Raw genomic sequence first — 18,843 nt, forward strand, 5'->3', positions numbered from 1 at the left:
GAAAATATTGAGAGTGGTGGAGTCTTTCAGGGCAAAAAAAATCTCAAACACCCCCTTAAAAATCATCTCCTTAAATGACTAAAAATTTTGCAATCTTCTCACATTAAAAAGAAAATAAACCACAAAATCTTCGCTAGGGATTTTCAGTCCTCCTTTGGTAGAATTTTGGGGGGATGCAAACTGACTTTACAACAGAATTCTGATAATGTATCGTCCTCTCACTGTAAAAAAAAATACAATCTGGCGAACTGCATTTAATTGATGTTTAAAAATTAAATTCTTTACTGTGTCCATAGACTGGGGGACAAAAGTAAAATTAAAAAAATGTGAAATTGCTTGTAATCCACAGCAACAAAATCAAACCAGAATTGTATGAGAGGGAGCAGTTCCTGAAGCTGTAGGTTTCAAAATGGTTCGTGGTCAGCCGTGAGTGCACAGTACATCTAAGAGAAAGAACTTGACTGCCACCTCTTTCATCATTAGACAGGAAGAACGGCTCTGTTATTAGCCATTCAGAAAGAAAAAGACTTCTGTGCTTGTCCAGAGGCAAGGATTACCAAAATGTACCTATTCAGGATTACCAAAATGTACCTATTCAGTTAGAAGAGAAGACAGAATTTAAAAATAAAATAAAATAAAATAAAATTACATGAGCTTTAAAGGTTTCAGCAGGCTGGGTTGTACTGTGACCTTGATCGGCTCTTGTATGAGTAAATAGGATTTGGGATGAAACATTAAAACTGTTTAGCAGATCTTTTCAAACCATTTCAAACTTTTCTTATGTTGGTTTATAATATAACCAGACATGCTTGTAAATGGCCACACCTGCTCATTCCTCTGGGGATGGCCTGATCTCTGCCTTTGCTAACAAAGAAAGGACGGGAGAAAAAAAAAATCAGCCTTTCTTGTTGCAAAACAGAGTGGAAAGTCAAAATCTTTCTCAAGTTTGTCCCATCTGGTCAGATTAAATCTTTGATCACCCTGGGGATCACATTTATGTTTGGTCTCTACCACTGTTTCAGAACAGCTCAAAATACACAGGTAGTGAGCAAAATATGGATTGCTAAGCAAGGAACACTCAGCAAAAACAAAAGTGGCTTTGGATTTCTGTGGCTGTTCAGACTGTAGGAGGTGGTAAGCAAAGACAGACATAAACATGTTGGATATTTTCTGCCTTCTACATCAGCTACCTCACTATTCATAAACAGCATGTAGCTTGAAAATATTTTTTCATGAATGTGTATCACAAAAAGTATCAAACTGCTTCAGGAGCTATTGGCTTAGGAGCTATGGCACCGATACACTGATGAGACAAGACAGAATGAACACAGAAGTAGCTCAAAGTCAAAACTAGAAGAATCACAAACAATATCTTAACAAAGCTGTCCCCCTTAAGAAAAAAAAGCTCCCAAAATTCACAATAAAATGGGATGGTGTGGCTATAAAATGGAAAACATCTCCTTAAACCAAGGAGGCATTTTTAAAGAAGTAGCCAACAATTTCTTCTATTTTTATTTTTTAATTAAAAAAATGATTTTATGTTGCTCTGGAAAACATACAATTCAGTTGGTACAGTATTTCTCTGTGAAGAATGGTGGCTGTAGAAAAACAATCCACTGATAATTTAATTCCTTGTGTCATTGTGAAACTGAAAAACTCTTGGTTTACTGAATGGAAAAAAAAAATATTTGAAAAAAAGAATGGCTGACTAAGTAAGTATCACCTTGTGCTACATCCAAGGCCTCTTGCTGGTTGTCTGGCTGCTCTTTTGTAGGCAAAAAGGAGCTGAACGCTCTCTGGCTCCTTAGATCTGGTCCAACAAATGCACTGCCAGTCATGCACACGGATCCAGCTTAAAACTCAGTGTGAGCCTAAAAGAAGCTAGTCAAACTGGCACCTACTCATGCAGAAGTAGATAGATTTGTCATGACAGGCTGATTATTCAATGTAAAGAAACAGTTTAGCTTTTCTAATCTGGTACAAATACATCTTTCTCAGAGAAAAAAGTAAAAGGTCTAACAGTTCAAGTATTTATAAGTAAAGAAACCAACAAAAAAATTGTAACGTCAAAGTGAACCACAGGTATTTGTGCTGGAGCATTCTGCTAAACAGCCCCCAAGTTCTATTCAGATAAATAAGATTTAACCCATTTAACCATTTCAGAGCTGCACATCTCTGCGACAGAGGTGATCTCATCTGTTTCACACTGCAATTGGCTCTACTGCAAGTTTCAGGGACAGGTGGAGATCCCCAGTTCCAAAATCACGTTGTGTTCTCCTTCTGTCCTCACTTGCTTGCACTGGTGCAGAGGAAACACCAGGAAACACCACCGAGAAAGATGACCTAAACCAAAAGCAGAGACAAAAGCCTCCCCTAACTTCTTCTCTGGAATTTTCCCTGCTTAGGCAAGTTTGTGCTCTCCCCCATCCAGGAAGTATAATTAAGGTCAACAATCACCTAAGGTGCTGGTTCTGCCTGTCATCGTGACTGACTGTCAGTGCTATTGGCATGAGCCACAAACAGGGGCTCAAGCATGCCGGCTCAGAAATATCCTAAAATAGTGCCACCATCCAGACAGGGCAGAATCCGAGATGAACAGGCTAAAGATGGTGTTTTCTGAGCCTTTCCATAGCTGAGTTACAGACAGAAGTTAGGAAAGCTGCTTACTCATTGTAGGAGTCAACATTTGTCGAGCTCCACTTAAGGGATTTTCTCTTGTGTAAACTTGACTTTATAATTTAAAAAAAAAAAAAAAAAAAGGAAAAAAAAAAAAAAAGTGGTGTTATGAATAAAAGACTTTTGGCAAGTGTATGGGATGCGTAAGCTGGAGAGCAGCATCTCTCAGACTGCCATCCTGGGAAGCTTCCTCCTGGGGCAGGCAGCCCTGCGCCAAGGGAGGGGACGTGCCCTCCTGAGGAATGCTCCCGGGTCACTCCCAGCCGAACAAAGCCAGCGGGCTGCAGGGGGCCTCTGAAAGTTGGTTTTCCTCCCCGCCTTCTCTCAATTTTTGGGGGAGGGTAACAAGATCCCTGTCTGCTTCTATGTGATGAGAATGAAAAGAACAAGTGCAAACCCCACATCTCCCTGGACCCTATTTTGCTGGTTTTTTTTTTTTTTTTAAAAGTCCTGCAAACTGCTGGCAGGTTTTTTTAATGGAAAATACCAATCGCCTAAGATCTATACCTAGCCTTTTGCCAATAATGAGAAAACTTCACCTTCTGTCCCCAGCAATTCTTAGGAAATCTTTTGCTGTTATTCCTACAAATCCAATTACAGATTGTTGAGTAGCTAGTGGAGTAAGCTTATTGAGGAGTGTCACATCACTAAGTCGTGCGTATGTGTTTCAGTTTGTAATGTGGTCTGAGCCGCTGTAGAGGTGTCAACTTAAAATGCAAGTAAGTAGCAGAACAGGGCTAATCCCAGCCACTACTCCCCTGCAGCCAAATTGTAGCGCAATGAATGACAGTGGAAATGCAAAGATGCCACTGTGCTTATCACACACAGCCAGATGGTGGACCTGGATCAATGCACACATGCCACGATCAATGCATTTGATAAAGAATTAAGAAGAAAACTGTACATGTTATCAAAGAACTTGTACATGGCATAATTATGATTCTGCATGTGCTTACTGATGATATTGGAGACTCAGAGGCAGGTGATAATGAAACTGATAGGAAGAAATAGCTTAAAGGCTACAGCATATGGCCTCAGCACTAAGAAATCTTGTCAAATAGTTCAGAAAGCTTTTTTAACTGTTATTACAGGCTGCTCATAGTGCAAGCTGGTGGCAACGTTTTAATTTTTTTTAAACCTGAAATGTCAAAAAGTTACAAAAGCTGTACTTTTCAGAATGGTTCAGAAAATAATTAAGATGCTATTGTGTTTTAAACATGGCAAAAAAACTACAGGTAGAGAGAGCATTCACAATTTAGGGGTGGGGGGAGTAGCTGGGCATTTAAATATACATATACAATTCTGTGTTTCCTGAATAAATGTATTTAGACTTTGAGGGAGCTTGTGGCAGTTTAAGGAATGTATCTTGGTAGCAATATGCATCCAGCACGCCAATTTCTACAGATGCAGTTTCGATATTGTCGGAATTTTGGTAATATCAAAATGTATCGAAATGCACTCGACATCAAACGTAGAGTACTTCCCTGCTCGCATTTGTACCCTGTCAGCTGAGTTACAGACACCTTGGATGTGAAAGAAGGTAATTAAAGATTTGTGGAAAATAAAGTCTAAAGTAATACAAAAAAATTTATAATGTATAAAAGGTACCTAAAATACAAATTCTCATGCTCCAGTTGATAGATGAGCTGTCTAATCAACGCCTGGACGTAACTTAAGTGCTCTCATTAGTGTGAAGACCTTCAGGCTAAATAAGACTAAATCCCTTAAAAATTGCTTCTGCAATAGAAAAATCCCCCTTACCATTTTCCTCTGCCTAAATCATATCAATTAAAAAGAGAGAAGGGGAGGGAGGGAGAGAGAGAGGCATTTTCACATGACTTTGTTTTAACTGACACTCAAAAATCTATCTTCTGAATCCAATTTAAAATGTCTAGGCAAAAAAAAAAAAAAAAAAATCACCCCGACTTTAGTTTCTCTTTCACTTTGAACCTGAATCTTTACTCAGCGCTAAGGTGCATAATGCCCATTGAATCCTCCACCGTAACTTCTTTTTTCCACCCCAAACGTTTAATCAACATTGCAGTTTTACATTAAATGATAAAATTTATCAAAACGATCCTCCAGAAGAGTGAAGCGTTTATTGTATTTTCAGCAGGCTGAGGAGGGACACTCTCCACCTCCCCCCCTGCTCCCCGCCAACCCCCGAATTTCAATTTGTCCTGACAAACCATTGGGTATTAAATTCTAAAGGCACGCAGAGTGCATAAAGAACTGATGGCTTGATTAGCTCTTGTGGTGCAATTGAAGGAGCTGTCTCTCTCCCCGCTTCTCCATTTTGAGAAACACTTTGATCTTCGTTCAAGTCAATTCATGAACATCAACTGACAAGACTGCATGAAACACCCCAATGGTTAGGCCCAAACTCGTAGCAAACTATTTGGTTTCATTAAGGCTTTAGGAGAAGTGACCAGTGACAGTCCTTTCATTCAGAAGCCAACAGGCAAGTGACTATTTAAAGTTTAATGTGCACAATGTACTGCTGAAGGCCACTACACCTATAGTCAGTCACTCAAGTATGAATGCCTTTACCTACTATTTTGTGACATGTGAACTGCTAAGTGCAGCTGCAGTCTCATTAATGCATTCGCCCAGATTTGTTTGCAGGACTAAATAGGTGATTCACAGAATTTCTGGTGAGAGAAACAACTGTATCTTCAAAGGAAGGTAGAACAGCAGGTGCTACATAAAAGCCAGCGATTAAAAACAGATTGTGTTTTTAAATGCAGCAATTTACTCGAGATTTGCACAAATGCAGCAGAAATATTCTCTGTTCCGGTTGAAAATATGAAAGAATTTGAATCACATCACCCGCACAACGCAGGGTGTTTGGGCTGGTGTCGCACTTTGCTACAGTACACTACTTACACATCACTCTTCCCCTTTTTTAGTTGCCCTCTCCAAAGAGTCCCACTTCAAAGAGTTCATTTTTGCACCAGTTCCTGTCAATGCAGGTCAGAAACACTAAAGTGGAAAGTGGCTGCAGTGCCGTGGCACAAAGAGTCTCCGCGGCTGAAATCAAACAAAGCCCAATTAAACTAATCATAACGTCCCAGTGAACACAAGGAAGCTCACCTGGTATTTCTGGACTTCTTGTGTGAATTCCCAACTCTACTCGGTACTTGGTACTATAATTACCCTGACCAAAATACTGTGAAATTACTGCTCTGATCTACTAATGGCTGCAAAAAATCCCGTCGCTGTGGTTCCATGCCAAGGGGCCGTAGCAAGGTGGCGCAATGCTTTCTGACAGAGACGACAACTTCGAAAAACTCAAAAGGGAAAATTAACGGGATGTGGTTTATGTTGCCAAGGACTGTTCATTAATTACCAATTTAATCACTGCTGGAGGCATGACATTACAAAAATCTGGCTGAAAGTTCTAATAGATTATGAAGACCACCTAAGAAGAGTGACCAAGAAATGTACAAAACAATTAATACTGTTTCACTGCTATCAAAGACACTCAGATTATTTTACATCAAGTGAAGCAAAAGAATTAGTAGCTTCACAGTGCCACCACTAGGAACTGTAAATACAATGGCACACAATTAGTAATGCACATGTGACTTTTCGTTCAAGGCATATATCCTTGGGAAAGCCAGAACACGATAAGGAGAACAAAAGAAACATTTTTAAATGAAATGAATAAAGATTTTAACTCTACCCTTGTGCATGCTGAGCAATCACAGAATAGGCAATGCAAAATACAGCTCTAAGTAATGGCGATATCATCCTGGGATTCACAACAGCGTGTACTGAACATCCACACGGAAAACGTCCACAGCTATTAGCAGCGATAGAAAAAGAGCATTCCAGGGGCTGAGAAACCCGGGTCTCACTCTGCACACAAAAGGATAGCTCTGAAACAGAGGCACCTTTTCACCCCCCACCCCTAAAATTTATAAATGGATAGAAGACACCAACATTTTGGAACTAATTTTGTTCGGATGATCTTAGAATTCCATTAATAAACTGCCAGCCTATTTTCTGTCAGCGTGTGAGTTAATGGTACGGCTGCAGACTGTGCAGCACCTTGAATTTACAGCCACATAATAAATAAATTTATATATTTAGGCCAGATCCTTAACTGGTGTAAACAGATATATATTATAGAGATAACAGCAATAAAATCAGCTGAGAAATTCAAGCATTTGTATCTTAAACTGAAACTGCTAACATTTGTCATGCATTATCAAAGGTTATGCTTTATTCAGGAAATCCTTCCTGCTATAAAACTGACAGTGCATACTAATTATTCTTAAAAATTGGTTTACTTGCACTAATTGATTTATTTTCCCAGCTACGTCAGAGACTTGTCTACAGCAATATTTTTGTACAGTGAAATATCATAACTTCATACTAAAAAAGTGCTTAAACAGACCAAATATGAAGTCAAAAGCTGTAGAACCTATTTGGAAAGTTACCAATTTTTTTTTTCATGTATTGAGTAACATTAAATAAAATAAGTTGCTTGCTCTTGCCATCAAGGAATTGTGATCAGACTACCTCAACCTTAGCGTGTCGCTATAAAGAAGTAAGTATCAGGTCAGTTGTGGGTTTGAAGTGTTCAGTCAGCAGTCTTTTCTCCAGTTGAAGAAAAATATATTGTTAAAACAACTATAAAACTTGGAATGCTCATGAAATGTAAATACTTCACAGCATAGTCTTATCAGCTTACACCATATTTAACCACTTTTTAGTGGTATATAGACAAGACATATAAATGAACAACAGGGAATAAGTTACCAAAGCTCAGGGATTACCAAAATAATGTTCAATCTTTTTACCAATTAGATGGTAACTCCTTCTTTGTAATCTTGGGAAGATCTAGTGATCATATCTAAATCTGGTTGCAATTATCAGCATGACAGACTAGTCTTTTTTCAATCAATATTTTCCAATTAATATTAAAAGACCAAGGTTGCCACCTGCAAAGTCCTACACCTCAATAAATTCATGCTAGATGTTTAATTAATAAAGATCAGGTCTTAATCTTTTTTTTTAAAAGAAAAACAAGATAATAATAATTTGAGAGTGCTTAAATGAATTAACAAGACCACCTCAATCACAGACATTTATTTTCCAACTGAGGAGACTACAAAAAATCCAGCAGTGAACTGGATACCTTTCCTAATACAACATAACAAGGGATTCTGGTTTGACACAGAAAAAAAAATACTAAATGAAGCTATTTTGTACTCATTTTCAAGAACCTGAAAATATAATTGGAGGAAAGAACACTTGCATTACTACCTTGAGTTTAAGGCATCTTTCAATCAAAATAAAATATTCTATTTTTGCTGTCTACTCTGAATTTCCTTTTGATCTCACTTCTGCTCATGTTGGCTCCAGTTTACTTACTGGAGGTAAGTTTGGACAGTTTGGAGCTTATTAGTTCAGAGGGGCAGCAGATTATTGCCAGACATGATCAATAAATTGGATCATTTATTAAAGAAGTTTTTTTGAGCATTTAAAATAATTCTTTGTTTTTATTTTATTGCAGTCAGCATATCCAGTATCCGTGCAAATGTATGCAACCAAAATTAAAGATCATAAAGACTCATATCCTTTCAGATTCTGTCACTTTCTGAAGCCTTTCTAAAAAGAACTTCCATTTCCACTACTCTGGTGCATGCAAAAAAAAAAAAAAAAATTATAATTTTGCACTCAAATATTTATGAAAATGAAAAGTAATGGGCACAACAGATTGACACCTGAAGTAGAAAGAGCTTATTAAAAATGAATTAGATACAGCTGCAACAAGTCCTTTGAGCAAGGGAGTAATAAAAAGCAGTATTCTGAGCAAGGAGAAACAATCTCATGGCACAGCCCGTTCCGCTGCCCTCTGCACGCAGTGTTCGTGCTTGGAGGAGACAGCTTTTCGGAGAAGTACTTTGTATCTGCAAAATCTTCTAAAAGAGTTGAACATCACTGCCACTGCTCGTTCAAATCTTTCTTTTTTTTTCAATATATACTTGAGGCAGCTACTGCTGTCATTCAGCTTGAATAAATATAAAATAATGGTACCAGAGATAATTAAACCCAAATCTTTCTCTGTACAGAAAGCAGGGTAGCAACAGTCGCAATTAAGCACAGCAGCAGCCTCAGGATTATTCTCCAACTCCCCCCACGTCAGTTTGTATTATTCTGGTTTTAAATTCTTATTGTTCAAATGGAGTCCCTTAGAATTTTTAGTGTAGTTATATTCAAATGCTGCTCTGAAGAAAGAATTACTACTTTCCTATTGCACAAAAGGCAGAAGACAGAGTGATTCCCTCCAGGTATCATGCTATTGAACTCCTGCATCCATGAATCTATGCCAGATCCTAAATATGTAAAATTTTTGGCCAAGTCCATTTATGGGTGGCCCAGTCCTGCACCTAAATTCACCAAGGAGGAATCCTTAGCTCATGCAAAGCCCAAGTAACTTCAGAAACTATCTGTAGCCCCTAGTAGGGAGAAAAACACATCCTTTGCCAGATGAGCACTACTTTTCATGAATTCCCATCAACATGTAACATTATTCTTTACACCACAATATTCAAATCTTGCTCTGAAGACAGAATTGTTAATTTCTTGATTTCTTTCTACAGTGCCCACATCTATGGTATTTAAGAGCCTCAAGAGCATTAATCACATTCCCTTCTCATAACAAGCCGTGGAAGAGTTATTACCCTGCTCTTCTGATGAGAACTGAGACGGAGAGATCCAGCTAAAAGGATCTATCACTGGGTGCTTGCTCTGGGAAGCCTATTAGTTGGATTTTTTTTCAGTATACCAAGCTTTATAGCCATTTATATGTCTCAAGCACAGCTCCAATTGATTTCCCTGACAGACCTGGATGCTCAATATATCTGCAAATCAAACTTTTGCCTCAAAGCGATCAAGAAAGGAAGGACACCAAAAATAGTGACCACCTGGAGGACATTTGGCTCAAAAGACTTAGTGGCATTGATTAGGAACTCGGGTAAAGGCACAAGTACATTTAATTTTTTCAAGTACCTTAACCATGACCTCATCTTTTCACTCCTCACAGTCCCTGCTTCGTTTGTCATGCACCTTTCAATTTCTGCAATCAAAAGCACAGAGGTCCTCCGGACAAACAGCCTTCTACATCACCTCTATCTTCTGAGGAAAATGAGACACAATTGCTTTGGGGAAAATAGTATGTGATCACATAATTAAAGACTACATCATAATGCATATACACAAAGGAGGTTAATTAAAGTTGCCTGTGAATTTCTTAACTCCTAATTCCATTCTCTGTAATCATGCTGACTCTATAACCATAGACATTTGAGTTTGGAGAATAAATGACAGCTGCAGTAAATTTCCATTCTTTATGTGGCCCAGTCACTAAAAGAAAATAAGATTTTGCCAACGGCCTTTACACATATTTGCTGACAGCAGAGTTATGCTGAGATTCAAGAATTAGAGATTCCATCCCATGTTCTACAGATGAGGATTCCCCTCCTGGAAAGGCCTTCTAGGCCCATGACTTCTGAGTATTTCCCACTCAGTGTGGTCCCCTCTAGCCTGTCACTTTGTTGGATAGGTCACACAGCCTAGCTCCAGTCTCCTCACCTTTCCAACATAACATTCCAGCCAAGCTGCCACTGCTAACAACCATCACTACAGGTTGATATTTTACAGCATCTGGAGGGAGCAGATATGTCCCTTCCAGCCCTGTGATATTCACCATGAGAAAAGGCAAGTTAAATAAAAAATGAGTAAGCTAATAAAAAGGCCCTCCTGGTTAAAAGCTAAGTGATTACAGCTGCTGTATCAGATTGCAAATGACAGAAGCATCTCGTAAAAGAGTCACCACATGCACACATACATCAAGAAAGCAAGCAGAAAGGCTGAGCTGTTTATAAATCTACCATAGAGAAAGGGATCCACGAGGGGATCAGTACCTCTGCTCACAGAGCTCTTAAGCTAATTCTTCCCATCTCCAAAGGGCTGCATCAATTTTAATGACACAGCTATGATCCTCCCAAACCATGAGCATGATTTCAAGGAGGTTCTGATCAATGCAGTTTCTTCTTAGACTTCAAATACCTGCACACATACCTCCACATGCTGTCTGGCATGCATACAGCTTGAGATTGAAGGCTTCTGAGAAGCACCAAATAAGCAGACATAACACTGAAAAAACTTCTATCACGCTGCAAGGAGGGAAGAAACGGGAGAAATGAGGCTGTACTGTGCTTAGAGGAGAAACAGGAAGGCTATTTTTTTCAAAATGGACTTTTACCAAAACAAATCAGGCAGGCACACACCAAATAAACCTGTATTTATGGCCATGTACAGATGTGGAAATTTCCTCCCTGTTGCTGACCCTGAGCAGTGCCACTACCCGTCCTCACCGTGCACATCATCCAAGCCCACGCACTGAACGCTGCTCTCGCCTGGTCACTGGGAAAGCAGAAACTCCTGGTTCTCACATGACACACGGAAAGTGCTAACAGCAAGGCCTAGGAGATGAGACTTCTCTAAAGTCATTAAGGACTCCACAGGCTTTGCTTAGCTGGGGTGACTGACAGCACAGTCTGAAAGACTACGATGCTCAAAGCTCTTTCTGAGAAGGTATCAAAAAAGGTGCAATTGCAAACTTCAAGAGTTACTTTCAAAAGTATTGCCCCTGAACTATCTCTTCAAAGTTTTCTTATTTAAAATTAGATCTTCCTGTTTCAAACCATTTTCTTTTGAATCTCAATCCATCCTGAAAATGAGCCTCGTCCAATTTCCACTACTAAATGCTGATTCTCATTATCACAACTCTCATTTGGATAACACACTACTACACATTACTGCACACTGACACATACAACACTGCTTTGAGTCAAAGTTCTTATTATTAACCTTAATGACCAAAAAGCCATGAATAGAAATAAGTCTGTGCTATATGCTAACAATCAAATGAGCGATGACCTGTAGAAAACTGGCAGAACTCCATCAAAAGGAAATACCTCATCTCTGCTAATATCAAGTATATTACAGGAAAACAGGAATCAATGTATTTTATCTTACACATATATATGTTGATGCACACATGCATTAATATGCACATACATGTTATATACATATATATGTTATATATATGTATATAATATATACATACATGTTATACACAGCTTTATATAATGTATATTATTATATACCAACTGTAAGAGTCTCCAAATCACATCTCCACAACACACTTCAGAGCTGAGGAGCTTTTGTCATTCTTATGTGACAAACAACTCAAGTCAAGAGTGCCCACATTTCACATGGGCCAGGACCATTTGTTCCAGGACAGTTCTCCTTGAGCTTCTGACGGAGGCAGAAAGAAACTTTGCCTCTGCCAAGCTGCCCTAAAGACTGCCCTTCCTTTTCCTGCAGGCTTCTAATTAATTTTTCAGCTTCTGTGACAAATGAAATAAGGTCCTGTGGGTAATCTGGCAGTCCTAACTCTCACCCTGAAAACCCTTCACCATCTCCTACCCTCCAGCTGGTTTTCATGGCCTGGACACCAACTTCCTTATTGTGTAACTTCACATTGCCACCTACCCAGGGCACCTCTTCTCTGTATGCCACTGGGGCAGCTGCTTTTACTCCTGTTTGGATTTCATTAGCAGGAATTTGAGGCTAAAAGAGAAAGTTTTGCTTCCCAATACTATGACCTGCATCAGAAGGAGCCTCGATCCTTAGGAGAGCAATGGTAAAAGATGCTCTTGCTGGGCAGTGTCCATGCAGACAATTTTTACTGACACTTAGGAACTTTTCTGAACTTCAAGGCTCTCTGACAAGATTGCAGTATTAACACAACTTTGACTATTTTGAACAGATTTTTCAAGGGAATCTAACCATCTTTTCAAATTTTACCTATTTTTAATATGAGTAAAAAATGCTTTGTCAAACCTAATACAGAGAAAGAGATGATCAGGATTTTTTGATGTTAAAAAAAACCCTAAAAATATTACCCTGAGGCAGAAGAGCTGACAGGGAAGATTTCAGCTCAAACAATGAAATACTAGCAAAGTTGTAAAACCTTTGAAAATAGGAGCTTGTAATAAAAAATGTTAGGCAACTTTAATTACAGTTGTTTCTGCCTGAGTAGTTGCCTATAGTAACTCTCCTCTAATGCCATTTTCTTTATGAAAAGATAATTTAAAAAAAAATTCCGAAGTGAAATTTACACTAAAATATACATATATAGGAAAAACTTTAAAAACAGAAGAAGAAAAAATTATCTTATATATCATTATACAAATAAGTATATAAATAAGACTCGTCTGTGTCTATGAATATATTTAAAAGTAAAATGCAGTATCAATCTATGGAGAGGAATTTCTACAAAAAAGAAAAACCAGCCTGGATCCAAGAGAGTTAGGAAAATAAAATGAAATGCGTTAAATCACTGCCTTCATTTTTTGATTTTATGATCCCATTCTTGTAAAGAGGAGAATCTGCCCCTCAGGACTTGGCTCTCAAAGGTGGGAATCTGTAAAGGTTCCAGCCTTTCTCTGTATCATTATTTTTCAGTTATATTTACACTCCCAGTTGCCAGTACAGTCTCTAATGTGCAATAGTTAGAATCACAAAACCTGCATTGCAAAGGTTTGCATAAAAATTAATTAGCTTTCATCTCCAGAGAGTAGGGATCCTTCCAGGTCACCATGGAAGCCACTGGAGATGCAACCACAGCTGCTTCAACACTGGAGCTCATTCCCCAGCTCCACTTTCCCCCCTCACCAGCATAATCAACTTTGGTGATAAAAAGGAATTGTTTCATCAACTCTTTTACAAGACTGACACAAGCAGCTCCATTCACTGCAACAACACTTCTAAAGCAGCAAGGAGCTCACATCAGAGGCTCAAGGAAATGATTTACATTAACTGAAAGAGAAGCAATCAGAAATAGCACAAATTACTTCACTATCATTTAACAAGCAATGTTTGAGTTCCATCCCACCAGAAACTGCAGTGCCAATCAAAGAAGATGCTCCCAGACTTTTGCTTCCAAGGAAGTGGGAGGCACCTTTCTATTGGCCATAACATCAGGAGAAACAGGTTTTAGAAGTGAATGAAGGACACATGACACATCAAACGTAGAGAAGAAATGTTCTGCAAGGACATGCCTCCCCCCACGACAGCACACACAATGCATTGTAACTCTGCAAACTGCAAGAGTGGCCAGTGTTTCTTACATCGTTCAGCTGCTTATTGCGGGCTGGGATGAGGGTACTGGTTAGTTGCTTATTCCCTGCCTTTAATGCTGCATCTCTTCTTGCTTGCTCAAGCAGAACTCTCGCTCGTTCTTTAAGTTCTTCCTGTCTTGACAACATACGTTGCTTAAAAATAAAGAAATATAATTAACAGCAAGGCAGCCTCAGGGTACTGAAGGTTTATACAGTAGTTAATAGCCAGCGGCCTTCCTATACAATGAAGGTCAGGAGCCACATGAATTATGTCTTCATGAGGTGACAGAGCATTCTGTAGAAATGAAAAGATGATCAAAATGTAAAAAAAAAAAAAAGTCGTAGGCCTTTATAATGTAAATTGGAGTTCTCTTCCTTCCCCTTAAAACTTAATTTCTATCAACATTTAATGCCTTTAAACTGCAACTGTGGAAAAAACCCAAATGGCTCCATAGAAGCCATGTCAAACGTGCTGTGTTTACTTATTTACTTTAATATGTATGCAAATATGGCTACAACAAAAATGCTTTGTTGTCTACTTATATGTGTACCACTCACTTATAACTTAAATTGAACACAAAGAAGTTGGGTACAAGGCAAAAAACCCTCAAAAAATATCTGCTTCTACTGAATTTATGAATATGCACAAGTCCCTTCTTCTTACAAAGGACTGAGCCTACTTTAAGAGCAGAAATAGCAAAAGGGGGTTCTGCACAGGCAACACAAGAACAAGAGCAGCTCCGAGGCAGACACACTCCCAAGGGCTGGTTTCTTAGTCAAGGTCTACTATGAAGAGTGGGAAAATGCATCTCCAGGCCTTTACATGAGCCAGGGCTGGGACAGGTGATGCCTGCTGTGCTCCTGCAACAACGACATGGAAATGGAGGTGGTTGACTCTAACCAACAACTGAGTGTAGGTTCAGAGGGAGCCTCACATCTGAGATTTTATTGCCATATGCAAATGTACCAATAATGAACAATGAAGAACTGCCTTGAAAGCCAACTCCTGCTTTTTCTTGGCCTGTTACACCCTTGCCCATGAAAATCTTCACAGAGAACAAATCCTGTCTCCTCCTGCTCTTTTATTCTGTATGGGCCGAACTGCTCCTTTCTCATCCAGTACACAAAGATGATGATGATGATGATGATGATGATGATGATGATGATGATAAGAAACCTCACATGACTTCATTGATTAAAGGAAAGAAAGAAATGAGTGGACTCTGGAACCAATATTTGGCCACTATCACTCATCTGTAGACTGCTTCTCTTAAAGATAAAATCATCTTTACAATGCTTACTCAGAAAAAAATCCCATAAAAATATTTGAAGCAATTCATACTACCAGAAGACTGGATATATTCTTTTCTTACCAGAGCTAATGGCACAAAGCCCAAACTCAAGAAAACTCTTCACAAGGGTAAAATTATAAGCTTGCTTTGGCATTCTCGTAAGTAGAGGTGTTAACATGTTTTACATATTTTTATGATGATATGATTTATTGATAATACTCAGCATATATATAATATTCAACTTCCATTCTCACAAAAAAATCTGCAAGGTAGGTGGGCATACACTGTTATCTTTATAGAAAGGAAAATGATATGGTGGTGAAGTAACATGCCTTAGGCCACTCAATGGAAAGCAGCATAATTTAACAGTCTGGAGTTTCTACCTCACCATCCTGGCTATGTTCGTGAGACTGTGGTTTCCCAGACAAGATTCTGAAATGTCTTTAGTAAATTTTAAGGTATTCAAAGCTTTACATTTCCTAATGAATTGATTTCTATTTCCAGTTTTTGCCTCAGTATGCAACACTCAGAGGAAATGAACTGCAACAGACAGCAGCAAAAGCTTTGGAGCCATCTTTGAGATAGTGAAAACACAAATTTCTTTAATTGCAGAGAGATTGGAAAGATCAACAGTGGGACAATTTCTACAAATTAGTTTTCCTGTAATGATTATTTTTCAGCACCACCTACTTCTCAGGCAAAATATTTATTGCCCAAAAATAAAAATACACTGCTCACCTCACCATTTATGCTAAAGATTTGGTGTAAATTATAAACACAGAGAAAGAACTTGAACAGCACCTCCATCCTAATTCACAGACACAAATGTCTTACCTGGGCTGTTTTTGCAGTTTGATCTGCATGATTTAAAGCTGCTCTGGCATCACTGTCAGAATCAGATTCTGTTTGCCTCGGAGAAGCATGTGGTTTCTTTGCAAGATCTGTATCCATATTATAGGAGTATCCAGGCTTAGAAGTAGGAGATAAACTTGGTTTTGTGACAGGTGAACTGGGATCTGCTCTTGTGCTCTCTGTGGATCCTATACATCCCAGCTTTTCTTGCTCCAAGAAACCAGGGGTACTGTCTAAGCTCTGGTGTCTCTTTTTGTTGTTATCTTCACAAGCAACTGTGGGAGACATATCCTCTTTTTGATCACTGACATGTGCTAAGTCACTGAAGTCTAAAGTGTCAGTTATCAGCAATTTCTTCCTTCCCAACACAGGCTGCACTTGTGTTGTGTCTGTACTGCTACACTTCCCAATTTCTTCAGACGCGGAAGTCCTTCCAGAACTCTGCTGGGATTTCTGTGGATCCGTGTCACTTCGAGTCCTGCGTGAAGAAGGGGAAGCTGTGCTTGGGCTTAAGTGGTCATCAGGAGTCTGATGCTCGCTCTCAGATTCGCCGACGCCGCTGTCGTTGACGAACACGGAGTCGTCCTGCGAGGCGAAGTCAGCCAAAGCGCTGTCCGGCGGCTGCAGCTCGGGCTCCCGCTTCAGGTCGCTCAGCTCCGCGTAGAACTTCTCCTGGTCCACAGAACTGTTTGTGTCCGTTTCGTAGTTCCCCACTTTGTAGGTGCTCTTACTGCTGTTCTCCTCTATCTGAACCACGTTCAGCTCCTGGCCGCAGAAATGTGCCCTTATCTGATAGAGATAGGTCATAACAGTCAGTTTGTCGGGGATGGCTAACAAAACCATGTCCGAAGGCTCCAGCAAGCGCGATATTCCCAAGCTGGCGAACCCGTCGTAAGCCTTTGAAGACAGATAAAATAAAGATCACAGTGGCAGTTTCTTACCCATCATAATATCTCAAGAATGCAAGTGGAAGTTTCAGTCAGAATAAGCAAACCTAAAACATATCGAGTATTACAGGGAGAACATGGCTCTGACTCTATTACTTATTATTCTTTATTCTGTTATTCTATTCATTATAGTCACTACTACTTTTTGGTGCACCATCCGACATCCAGCTCATTGATTTGTCCTGATGGCTTCTGCATATGTCCCAGGACATCTTCATAGTAAAGCAAACTGAGAGAATGTAACCAGCAAAAACACTCAAATAGCATTGTTTTAAATATTTTTAAAATACTTCAATGCCATACTATACTAAAATCTTTTGTTACTCAAAACTGTGACACTTCTATGACTAAACAGCTATTCATGAAACTGCAGCTTGAAAGCCCTGCTTTTTGCACTAGGAAAACCTACCAATATCTTAAATGGTTCCCACTCAAGTAGCAGGAAACAAGCAAACAAAAAAAGTCTAAGAGCTGGGCCAGAAAAAAAAGGAACTCAGGATGGCTTTTTAAGATAAGGAACAAAGATATAAGAAACACGACACTAATCCATCTTGAGCTTTATCATTGATGATCAACCTTCTGCCTTCTATTGGTCATGTAATTGCAGTGATTCCTGCTGATGAAAAACTATGTCCAGATAGTCAAAAGGAACACCACCACAGATTACCTGACACTAGACATAAATCACATTAATCCATCAAGCAAATGTATTCTAAAAACATTTGTTGATGCTAAATTTATAAGAAAGAGAGAGTGAAAATCATTCCCATTTCACTTTACTTTCTAAAAGCTGAACAGTTGCAAGCCTCTCACTTTGTGAGGCCACATTGCCTTCTTTTACTGCTGGCCCTTTAAGTGAGTGGGCTTGGTGCATCAGGTTTTTCTAGTTTTGAAGAATTAAAGCTGTTTCTCAATTTACAATTAATTATTACTATCCTGGATTAACCTTGGAAGACAATATTATGTTTCAAGGAAGTCTTTAAAAGGCCTCCTGTTAGCGTAGATGCACTCAGTTAAAGCATGTGGGCTTTTCCTCCCCCAGGAATCCTGCAGCTCCTTTTCACCATCTCCTGAAGGGCTTACAATGTTCACAGTTGATCCTACACTATTTTGAACAAAAGCAGATGCTAAATTTAAGACATGGATGAGAAAACTGTCCTTTCACAAGGAAACAGTAACACACATCACTGGCTTCAACTCTTGAACTTTACATTTTTTCCTTAATTTCTTTAGTTTAAAAAGAATAGAGAAAAGAATAAAACAATTACAGTTTTGTTTTTTTTTTTTTAATCCTTTCGGTTTTCATATTACTAAGTATTCAACAGTGAGACAGAATGTGGGGCTGGGCTGGCCTGCTCCTGGCAGACCCAGATATTTTGTTTGCTCTGAGAAAAAGAGGCTCTCTCCTCCTCCTTGCAATGTCATTCCCTACTCCGTGGTCCAACAGTTTTTGTTTCAGCTGCTTTTCAAACTCTGCTTCCAAAAGCTGGAATTTATCTTCCCAAAATTCTGCATGCCTCCTCTCATACTCAGGTATAGCTTTCCAAAGCACTTTAGGTGAAGTAGTTTTTATTTCATTGTAACAAATGAATCCTAGAGTTTATCTAGACATAGAAATGGTGTGAATAATTTATTTTTAAGCTCTTCTGGGGCTCTCCCCATGCAAAATGATTTGCATGGGGAGAGCCCCAGCATCATTGAGAGAGCCCTAAAATCATTGCTGGTATTTGGTGTAGTATTTCATGGGAAGGTTTATTATTATGAGAGACTGTTATGGCATTTATAAATACCATAACTAGGGCTGTGCTTAGATATAGGAGCAGCAGTGGCAAACATGTCTGATGTATTTCCTGGTACAAAACTCCAGATGGA

The 18,843-nt window shown here is 39.0% G+C and overlaps 1 protein-coding gene across 9 annotated transcripts in view; it reads right to left on the reverse strand.

Annotated features, from left to right (window-relative positions):
- The window catches only part of EHBP1 (EH domain binding protein 1), a 205,350-nt gene that overhangs the window by 55,343 nt on the left and 131,164 nt on the right, over positions 1-18,843 (reverse strand). For 8 of the 9 annotated variants that reach the window (XM_041477087.1, XM_041477089.1, XM_041477083.1 and 5 more), the window contains exons 13-14: positions 16,007-16,921; positions 13,890-14,033 (exon numbers count right to left, since the gene is read on the reverse strand). In XM_041477087.1, coding sequence (XP_041333021.1) covers positions 13,890-14,033; positions 16,007-16,921 — 1,059 coding nt within the window. The remainder of the gene's footprint in view (positions 1-13,889; positions 14,034-16,006; positions 16,922-18,843) is intronic. The other variant, XM_041477088.1, reaches the window with a different exon arrangement.

Source organism: Pyrgilauda ruficollis, unplaced genomic scaffold (genome assembly GCF_017590135.1).
Source record: "Pyrgilauda ruficollis isolate IOZ18807 unplaced genomic scaffold, ASM1759013v1 scaffold4, whole genome shotgun sequence".
Lineage (NCBI taxonomy): Eukaryota > Metazoa > Chordata > Aves > Passeriformes > Passeridae > Pyrgilauda > Pyrgilauda ruficollis.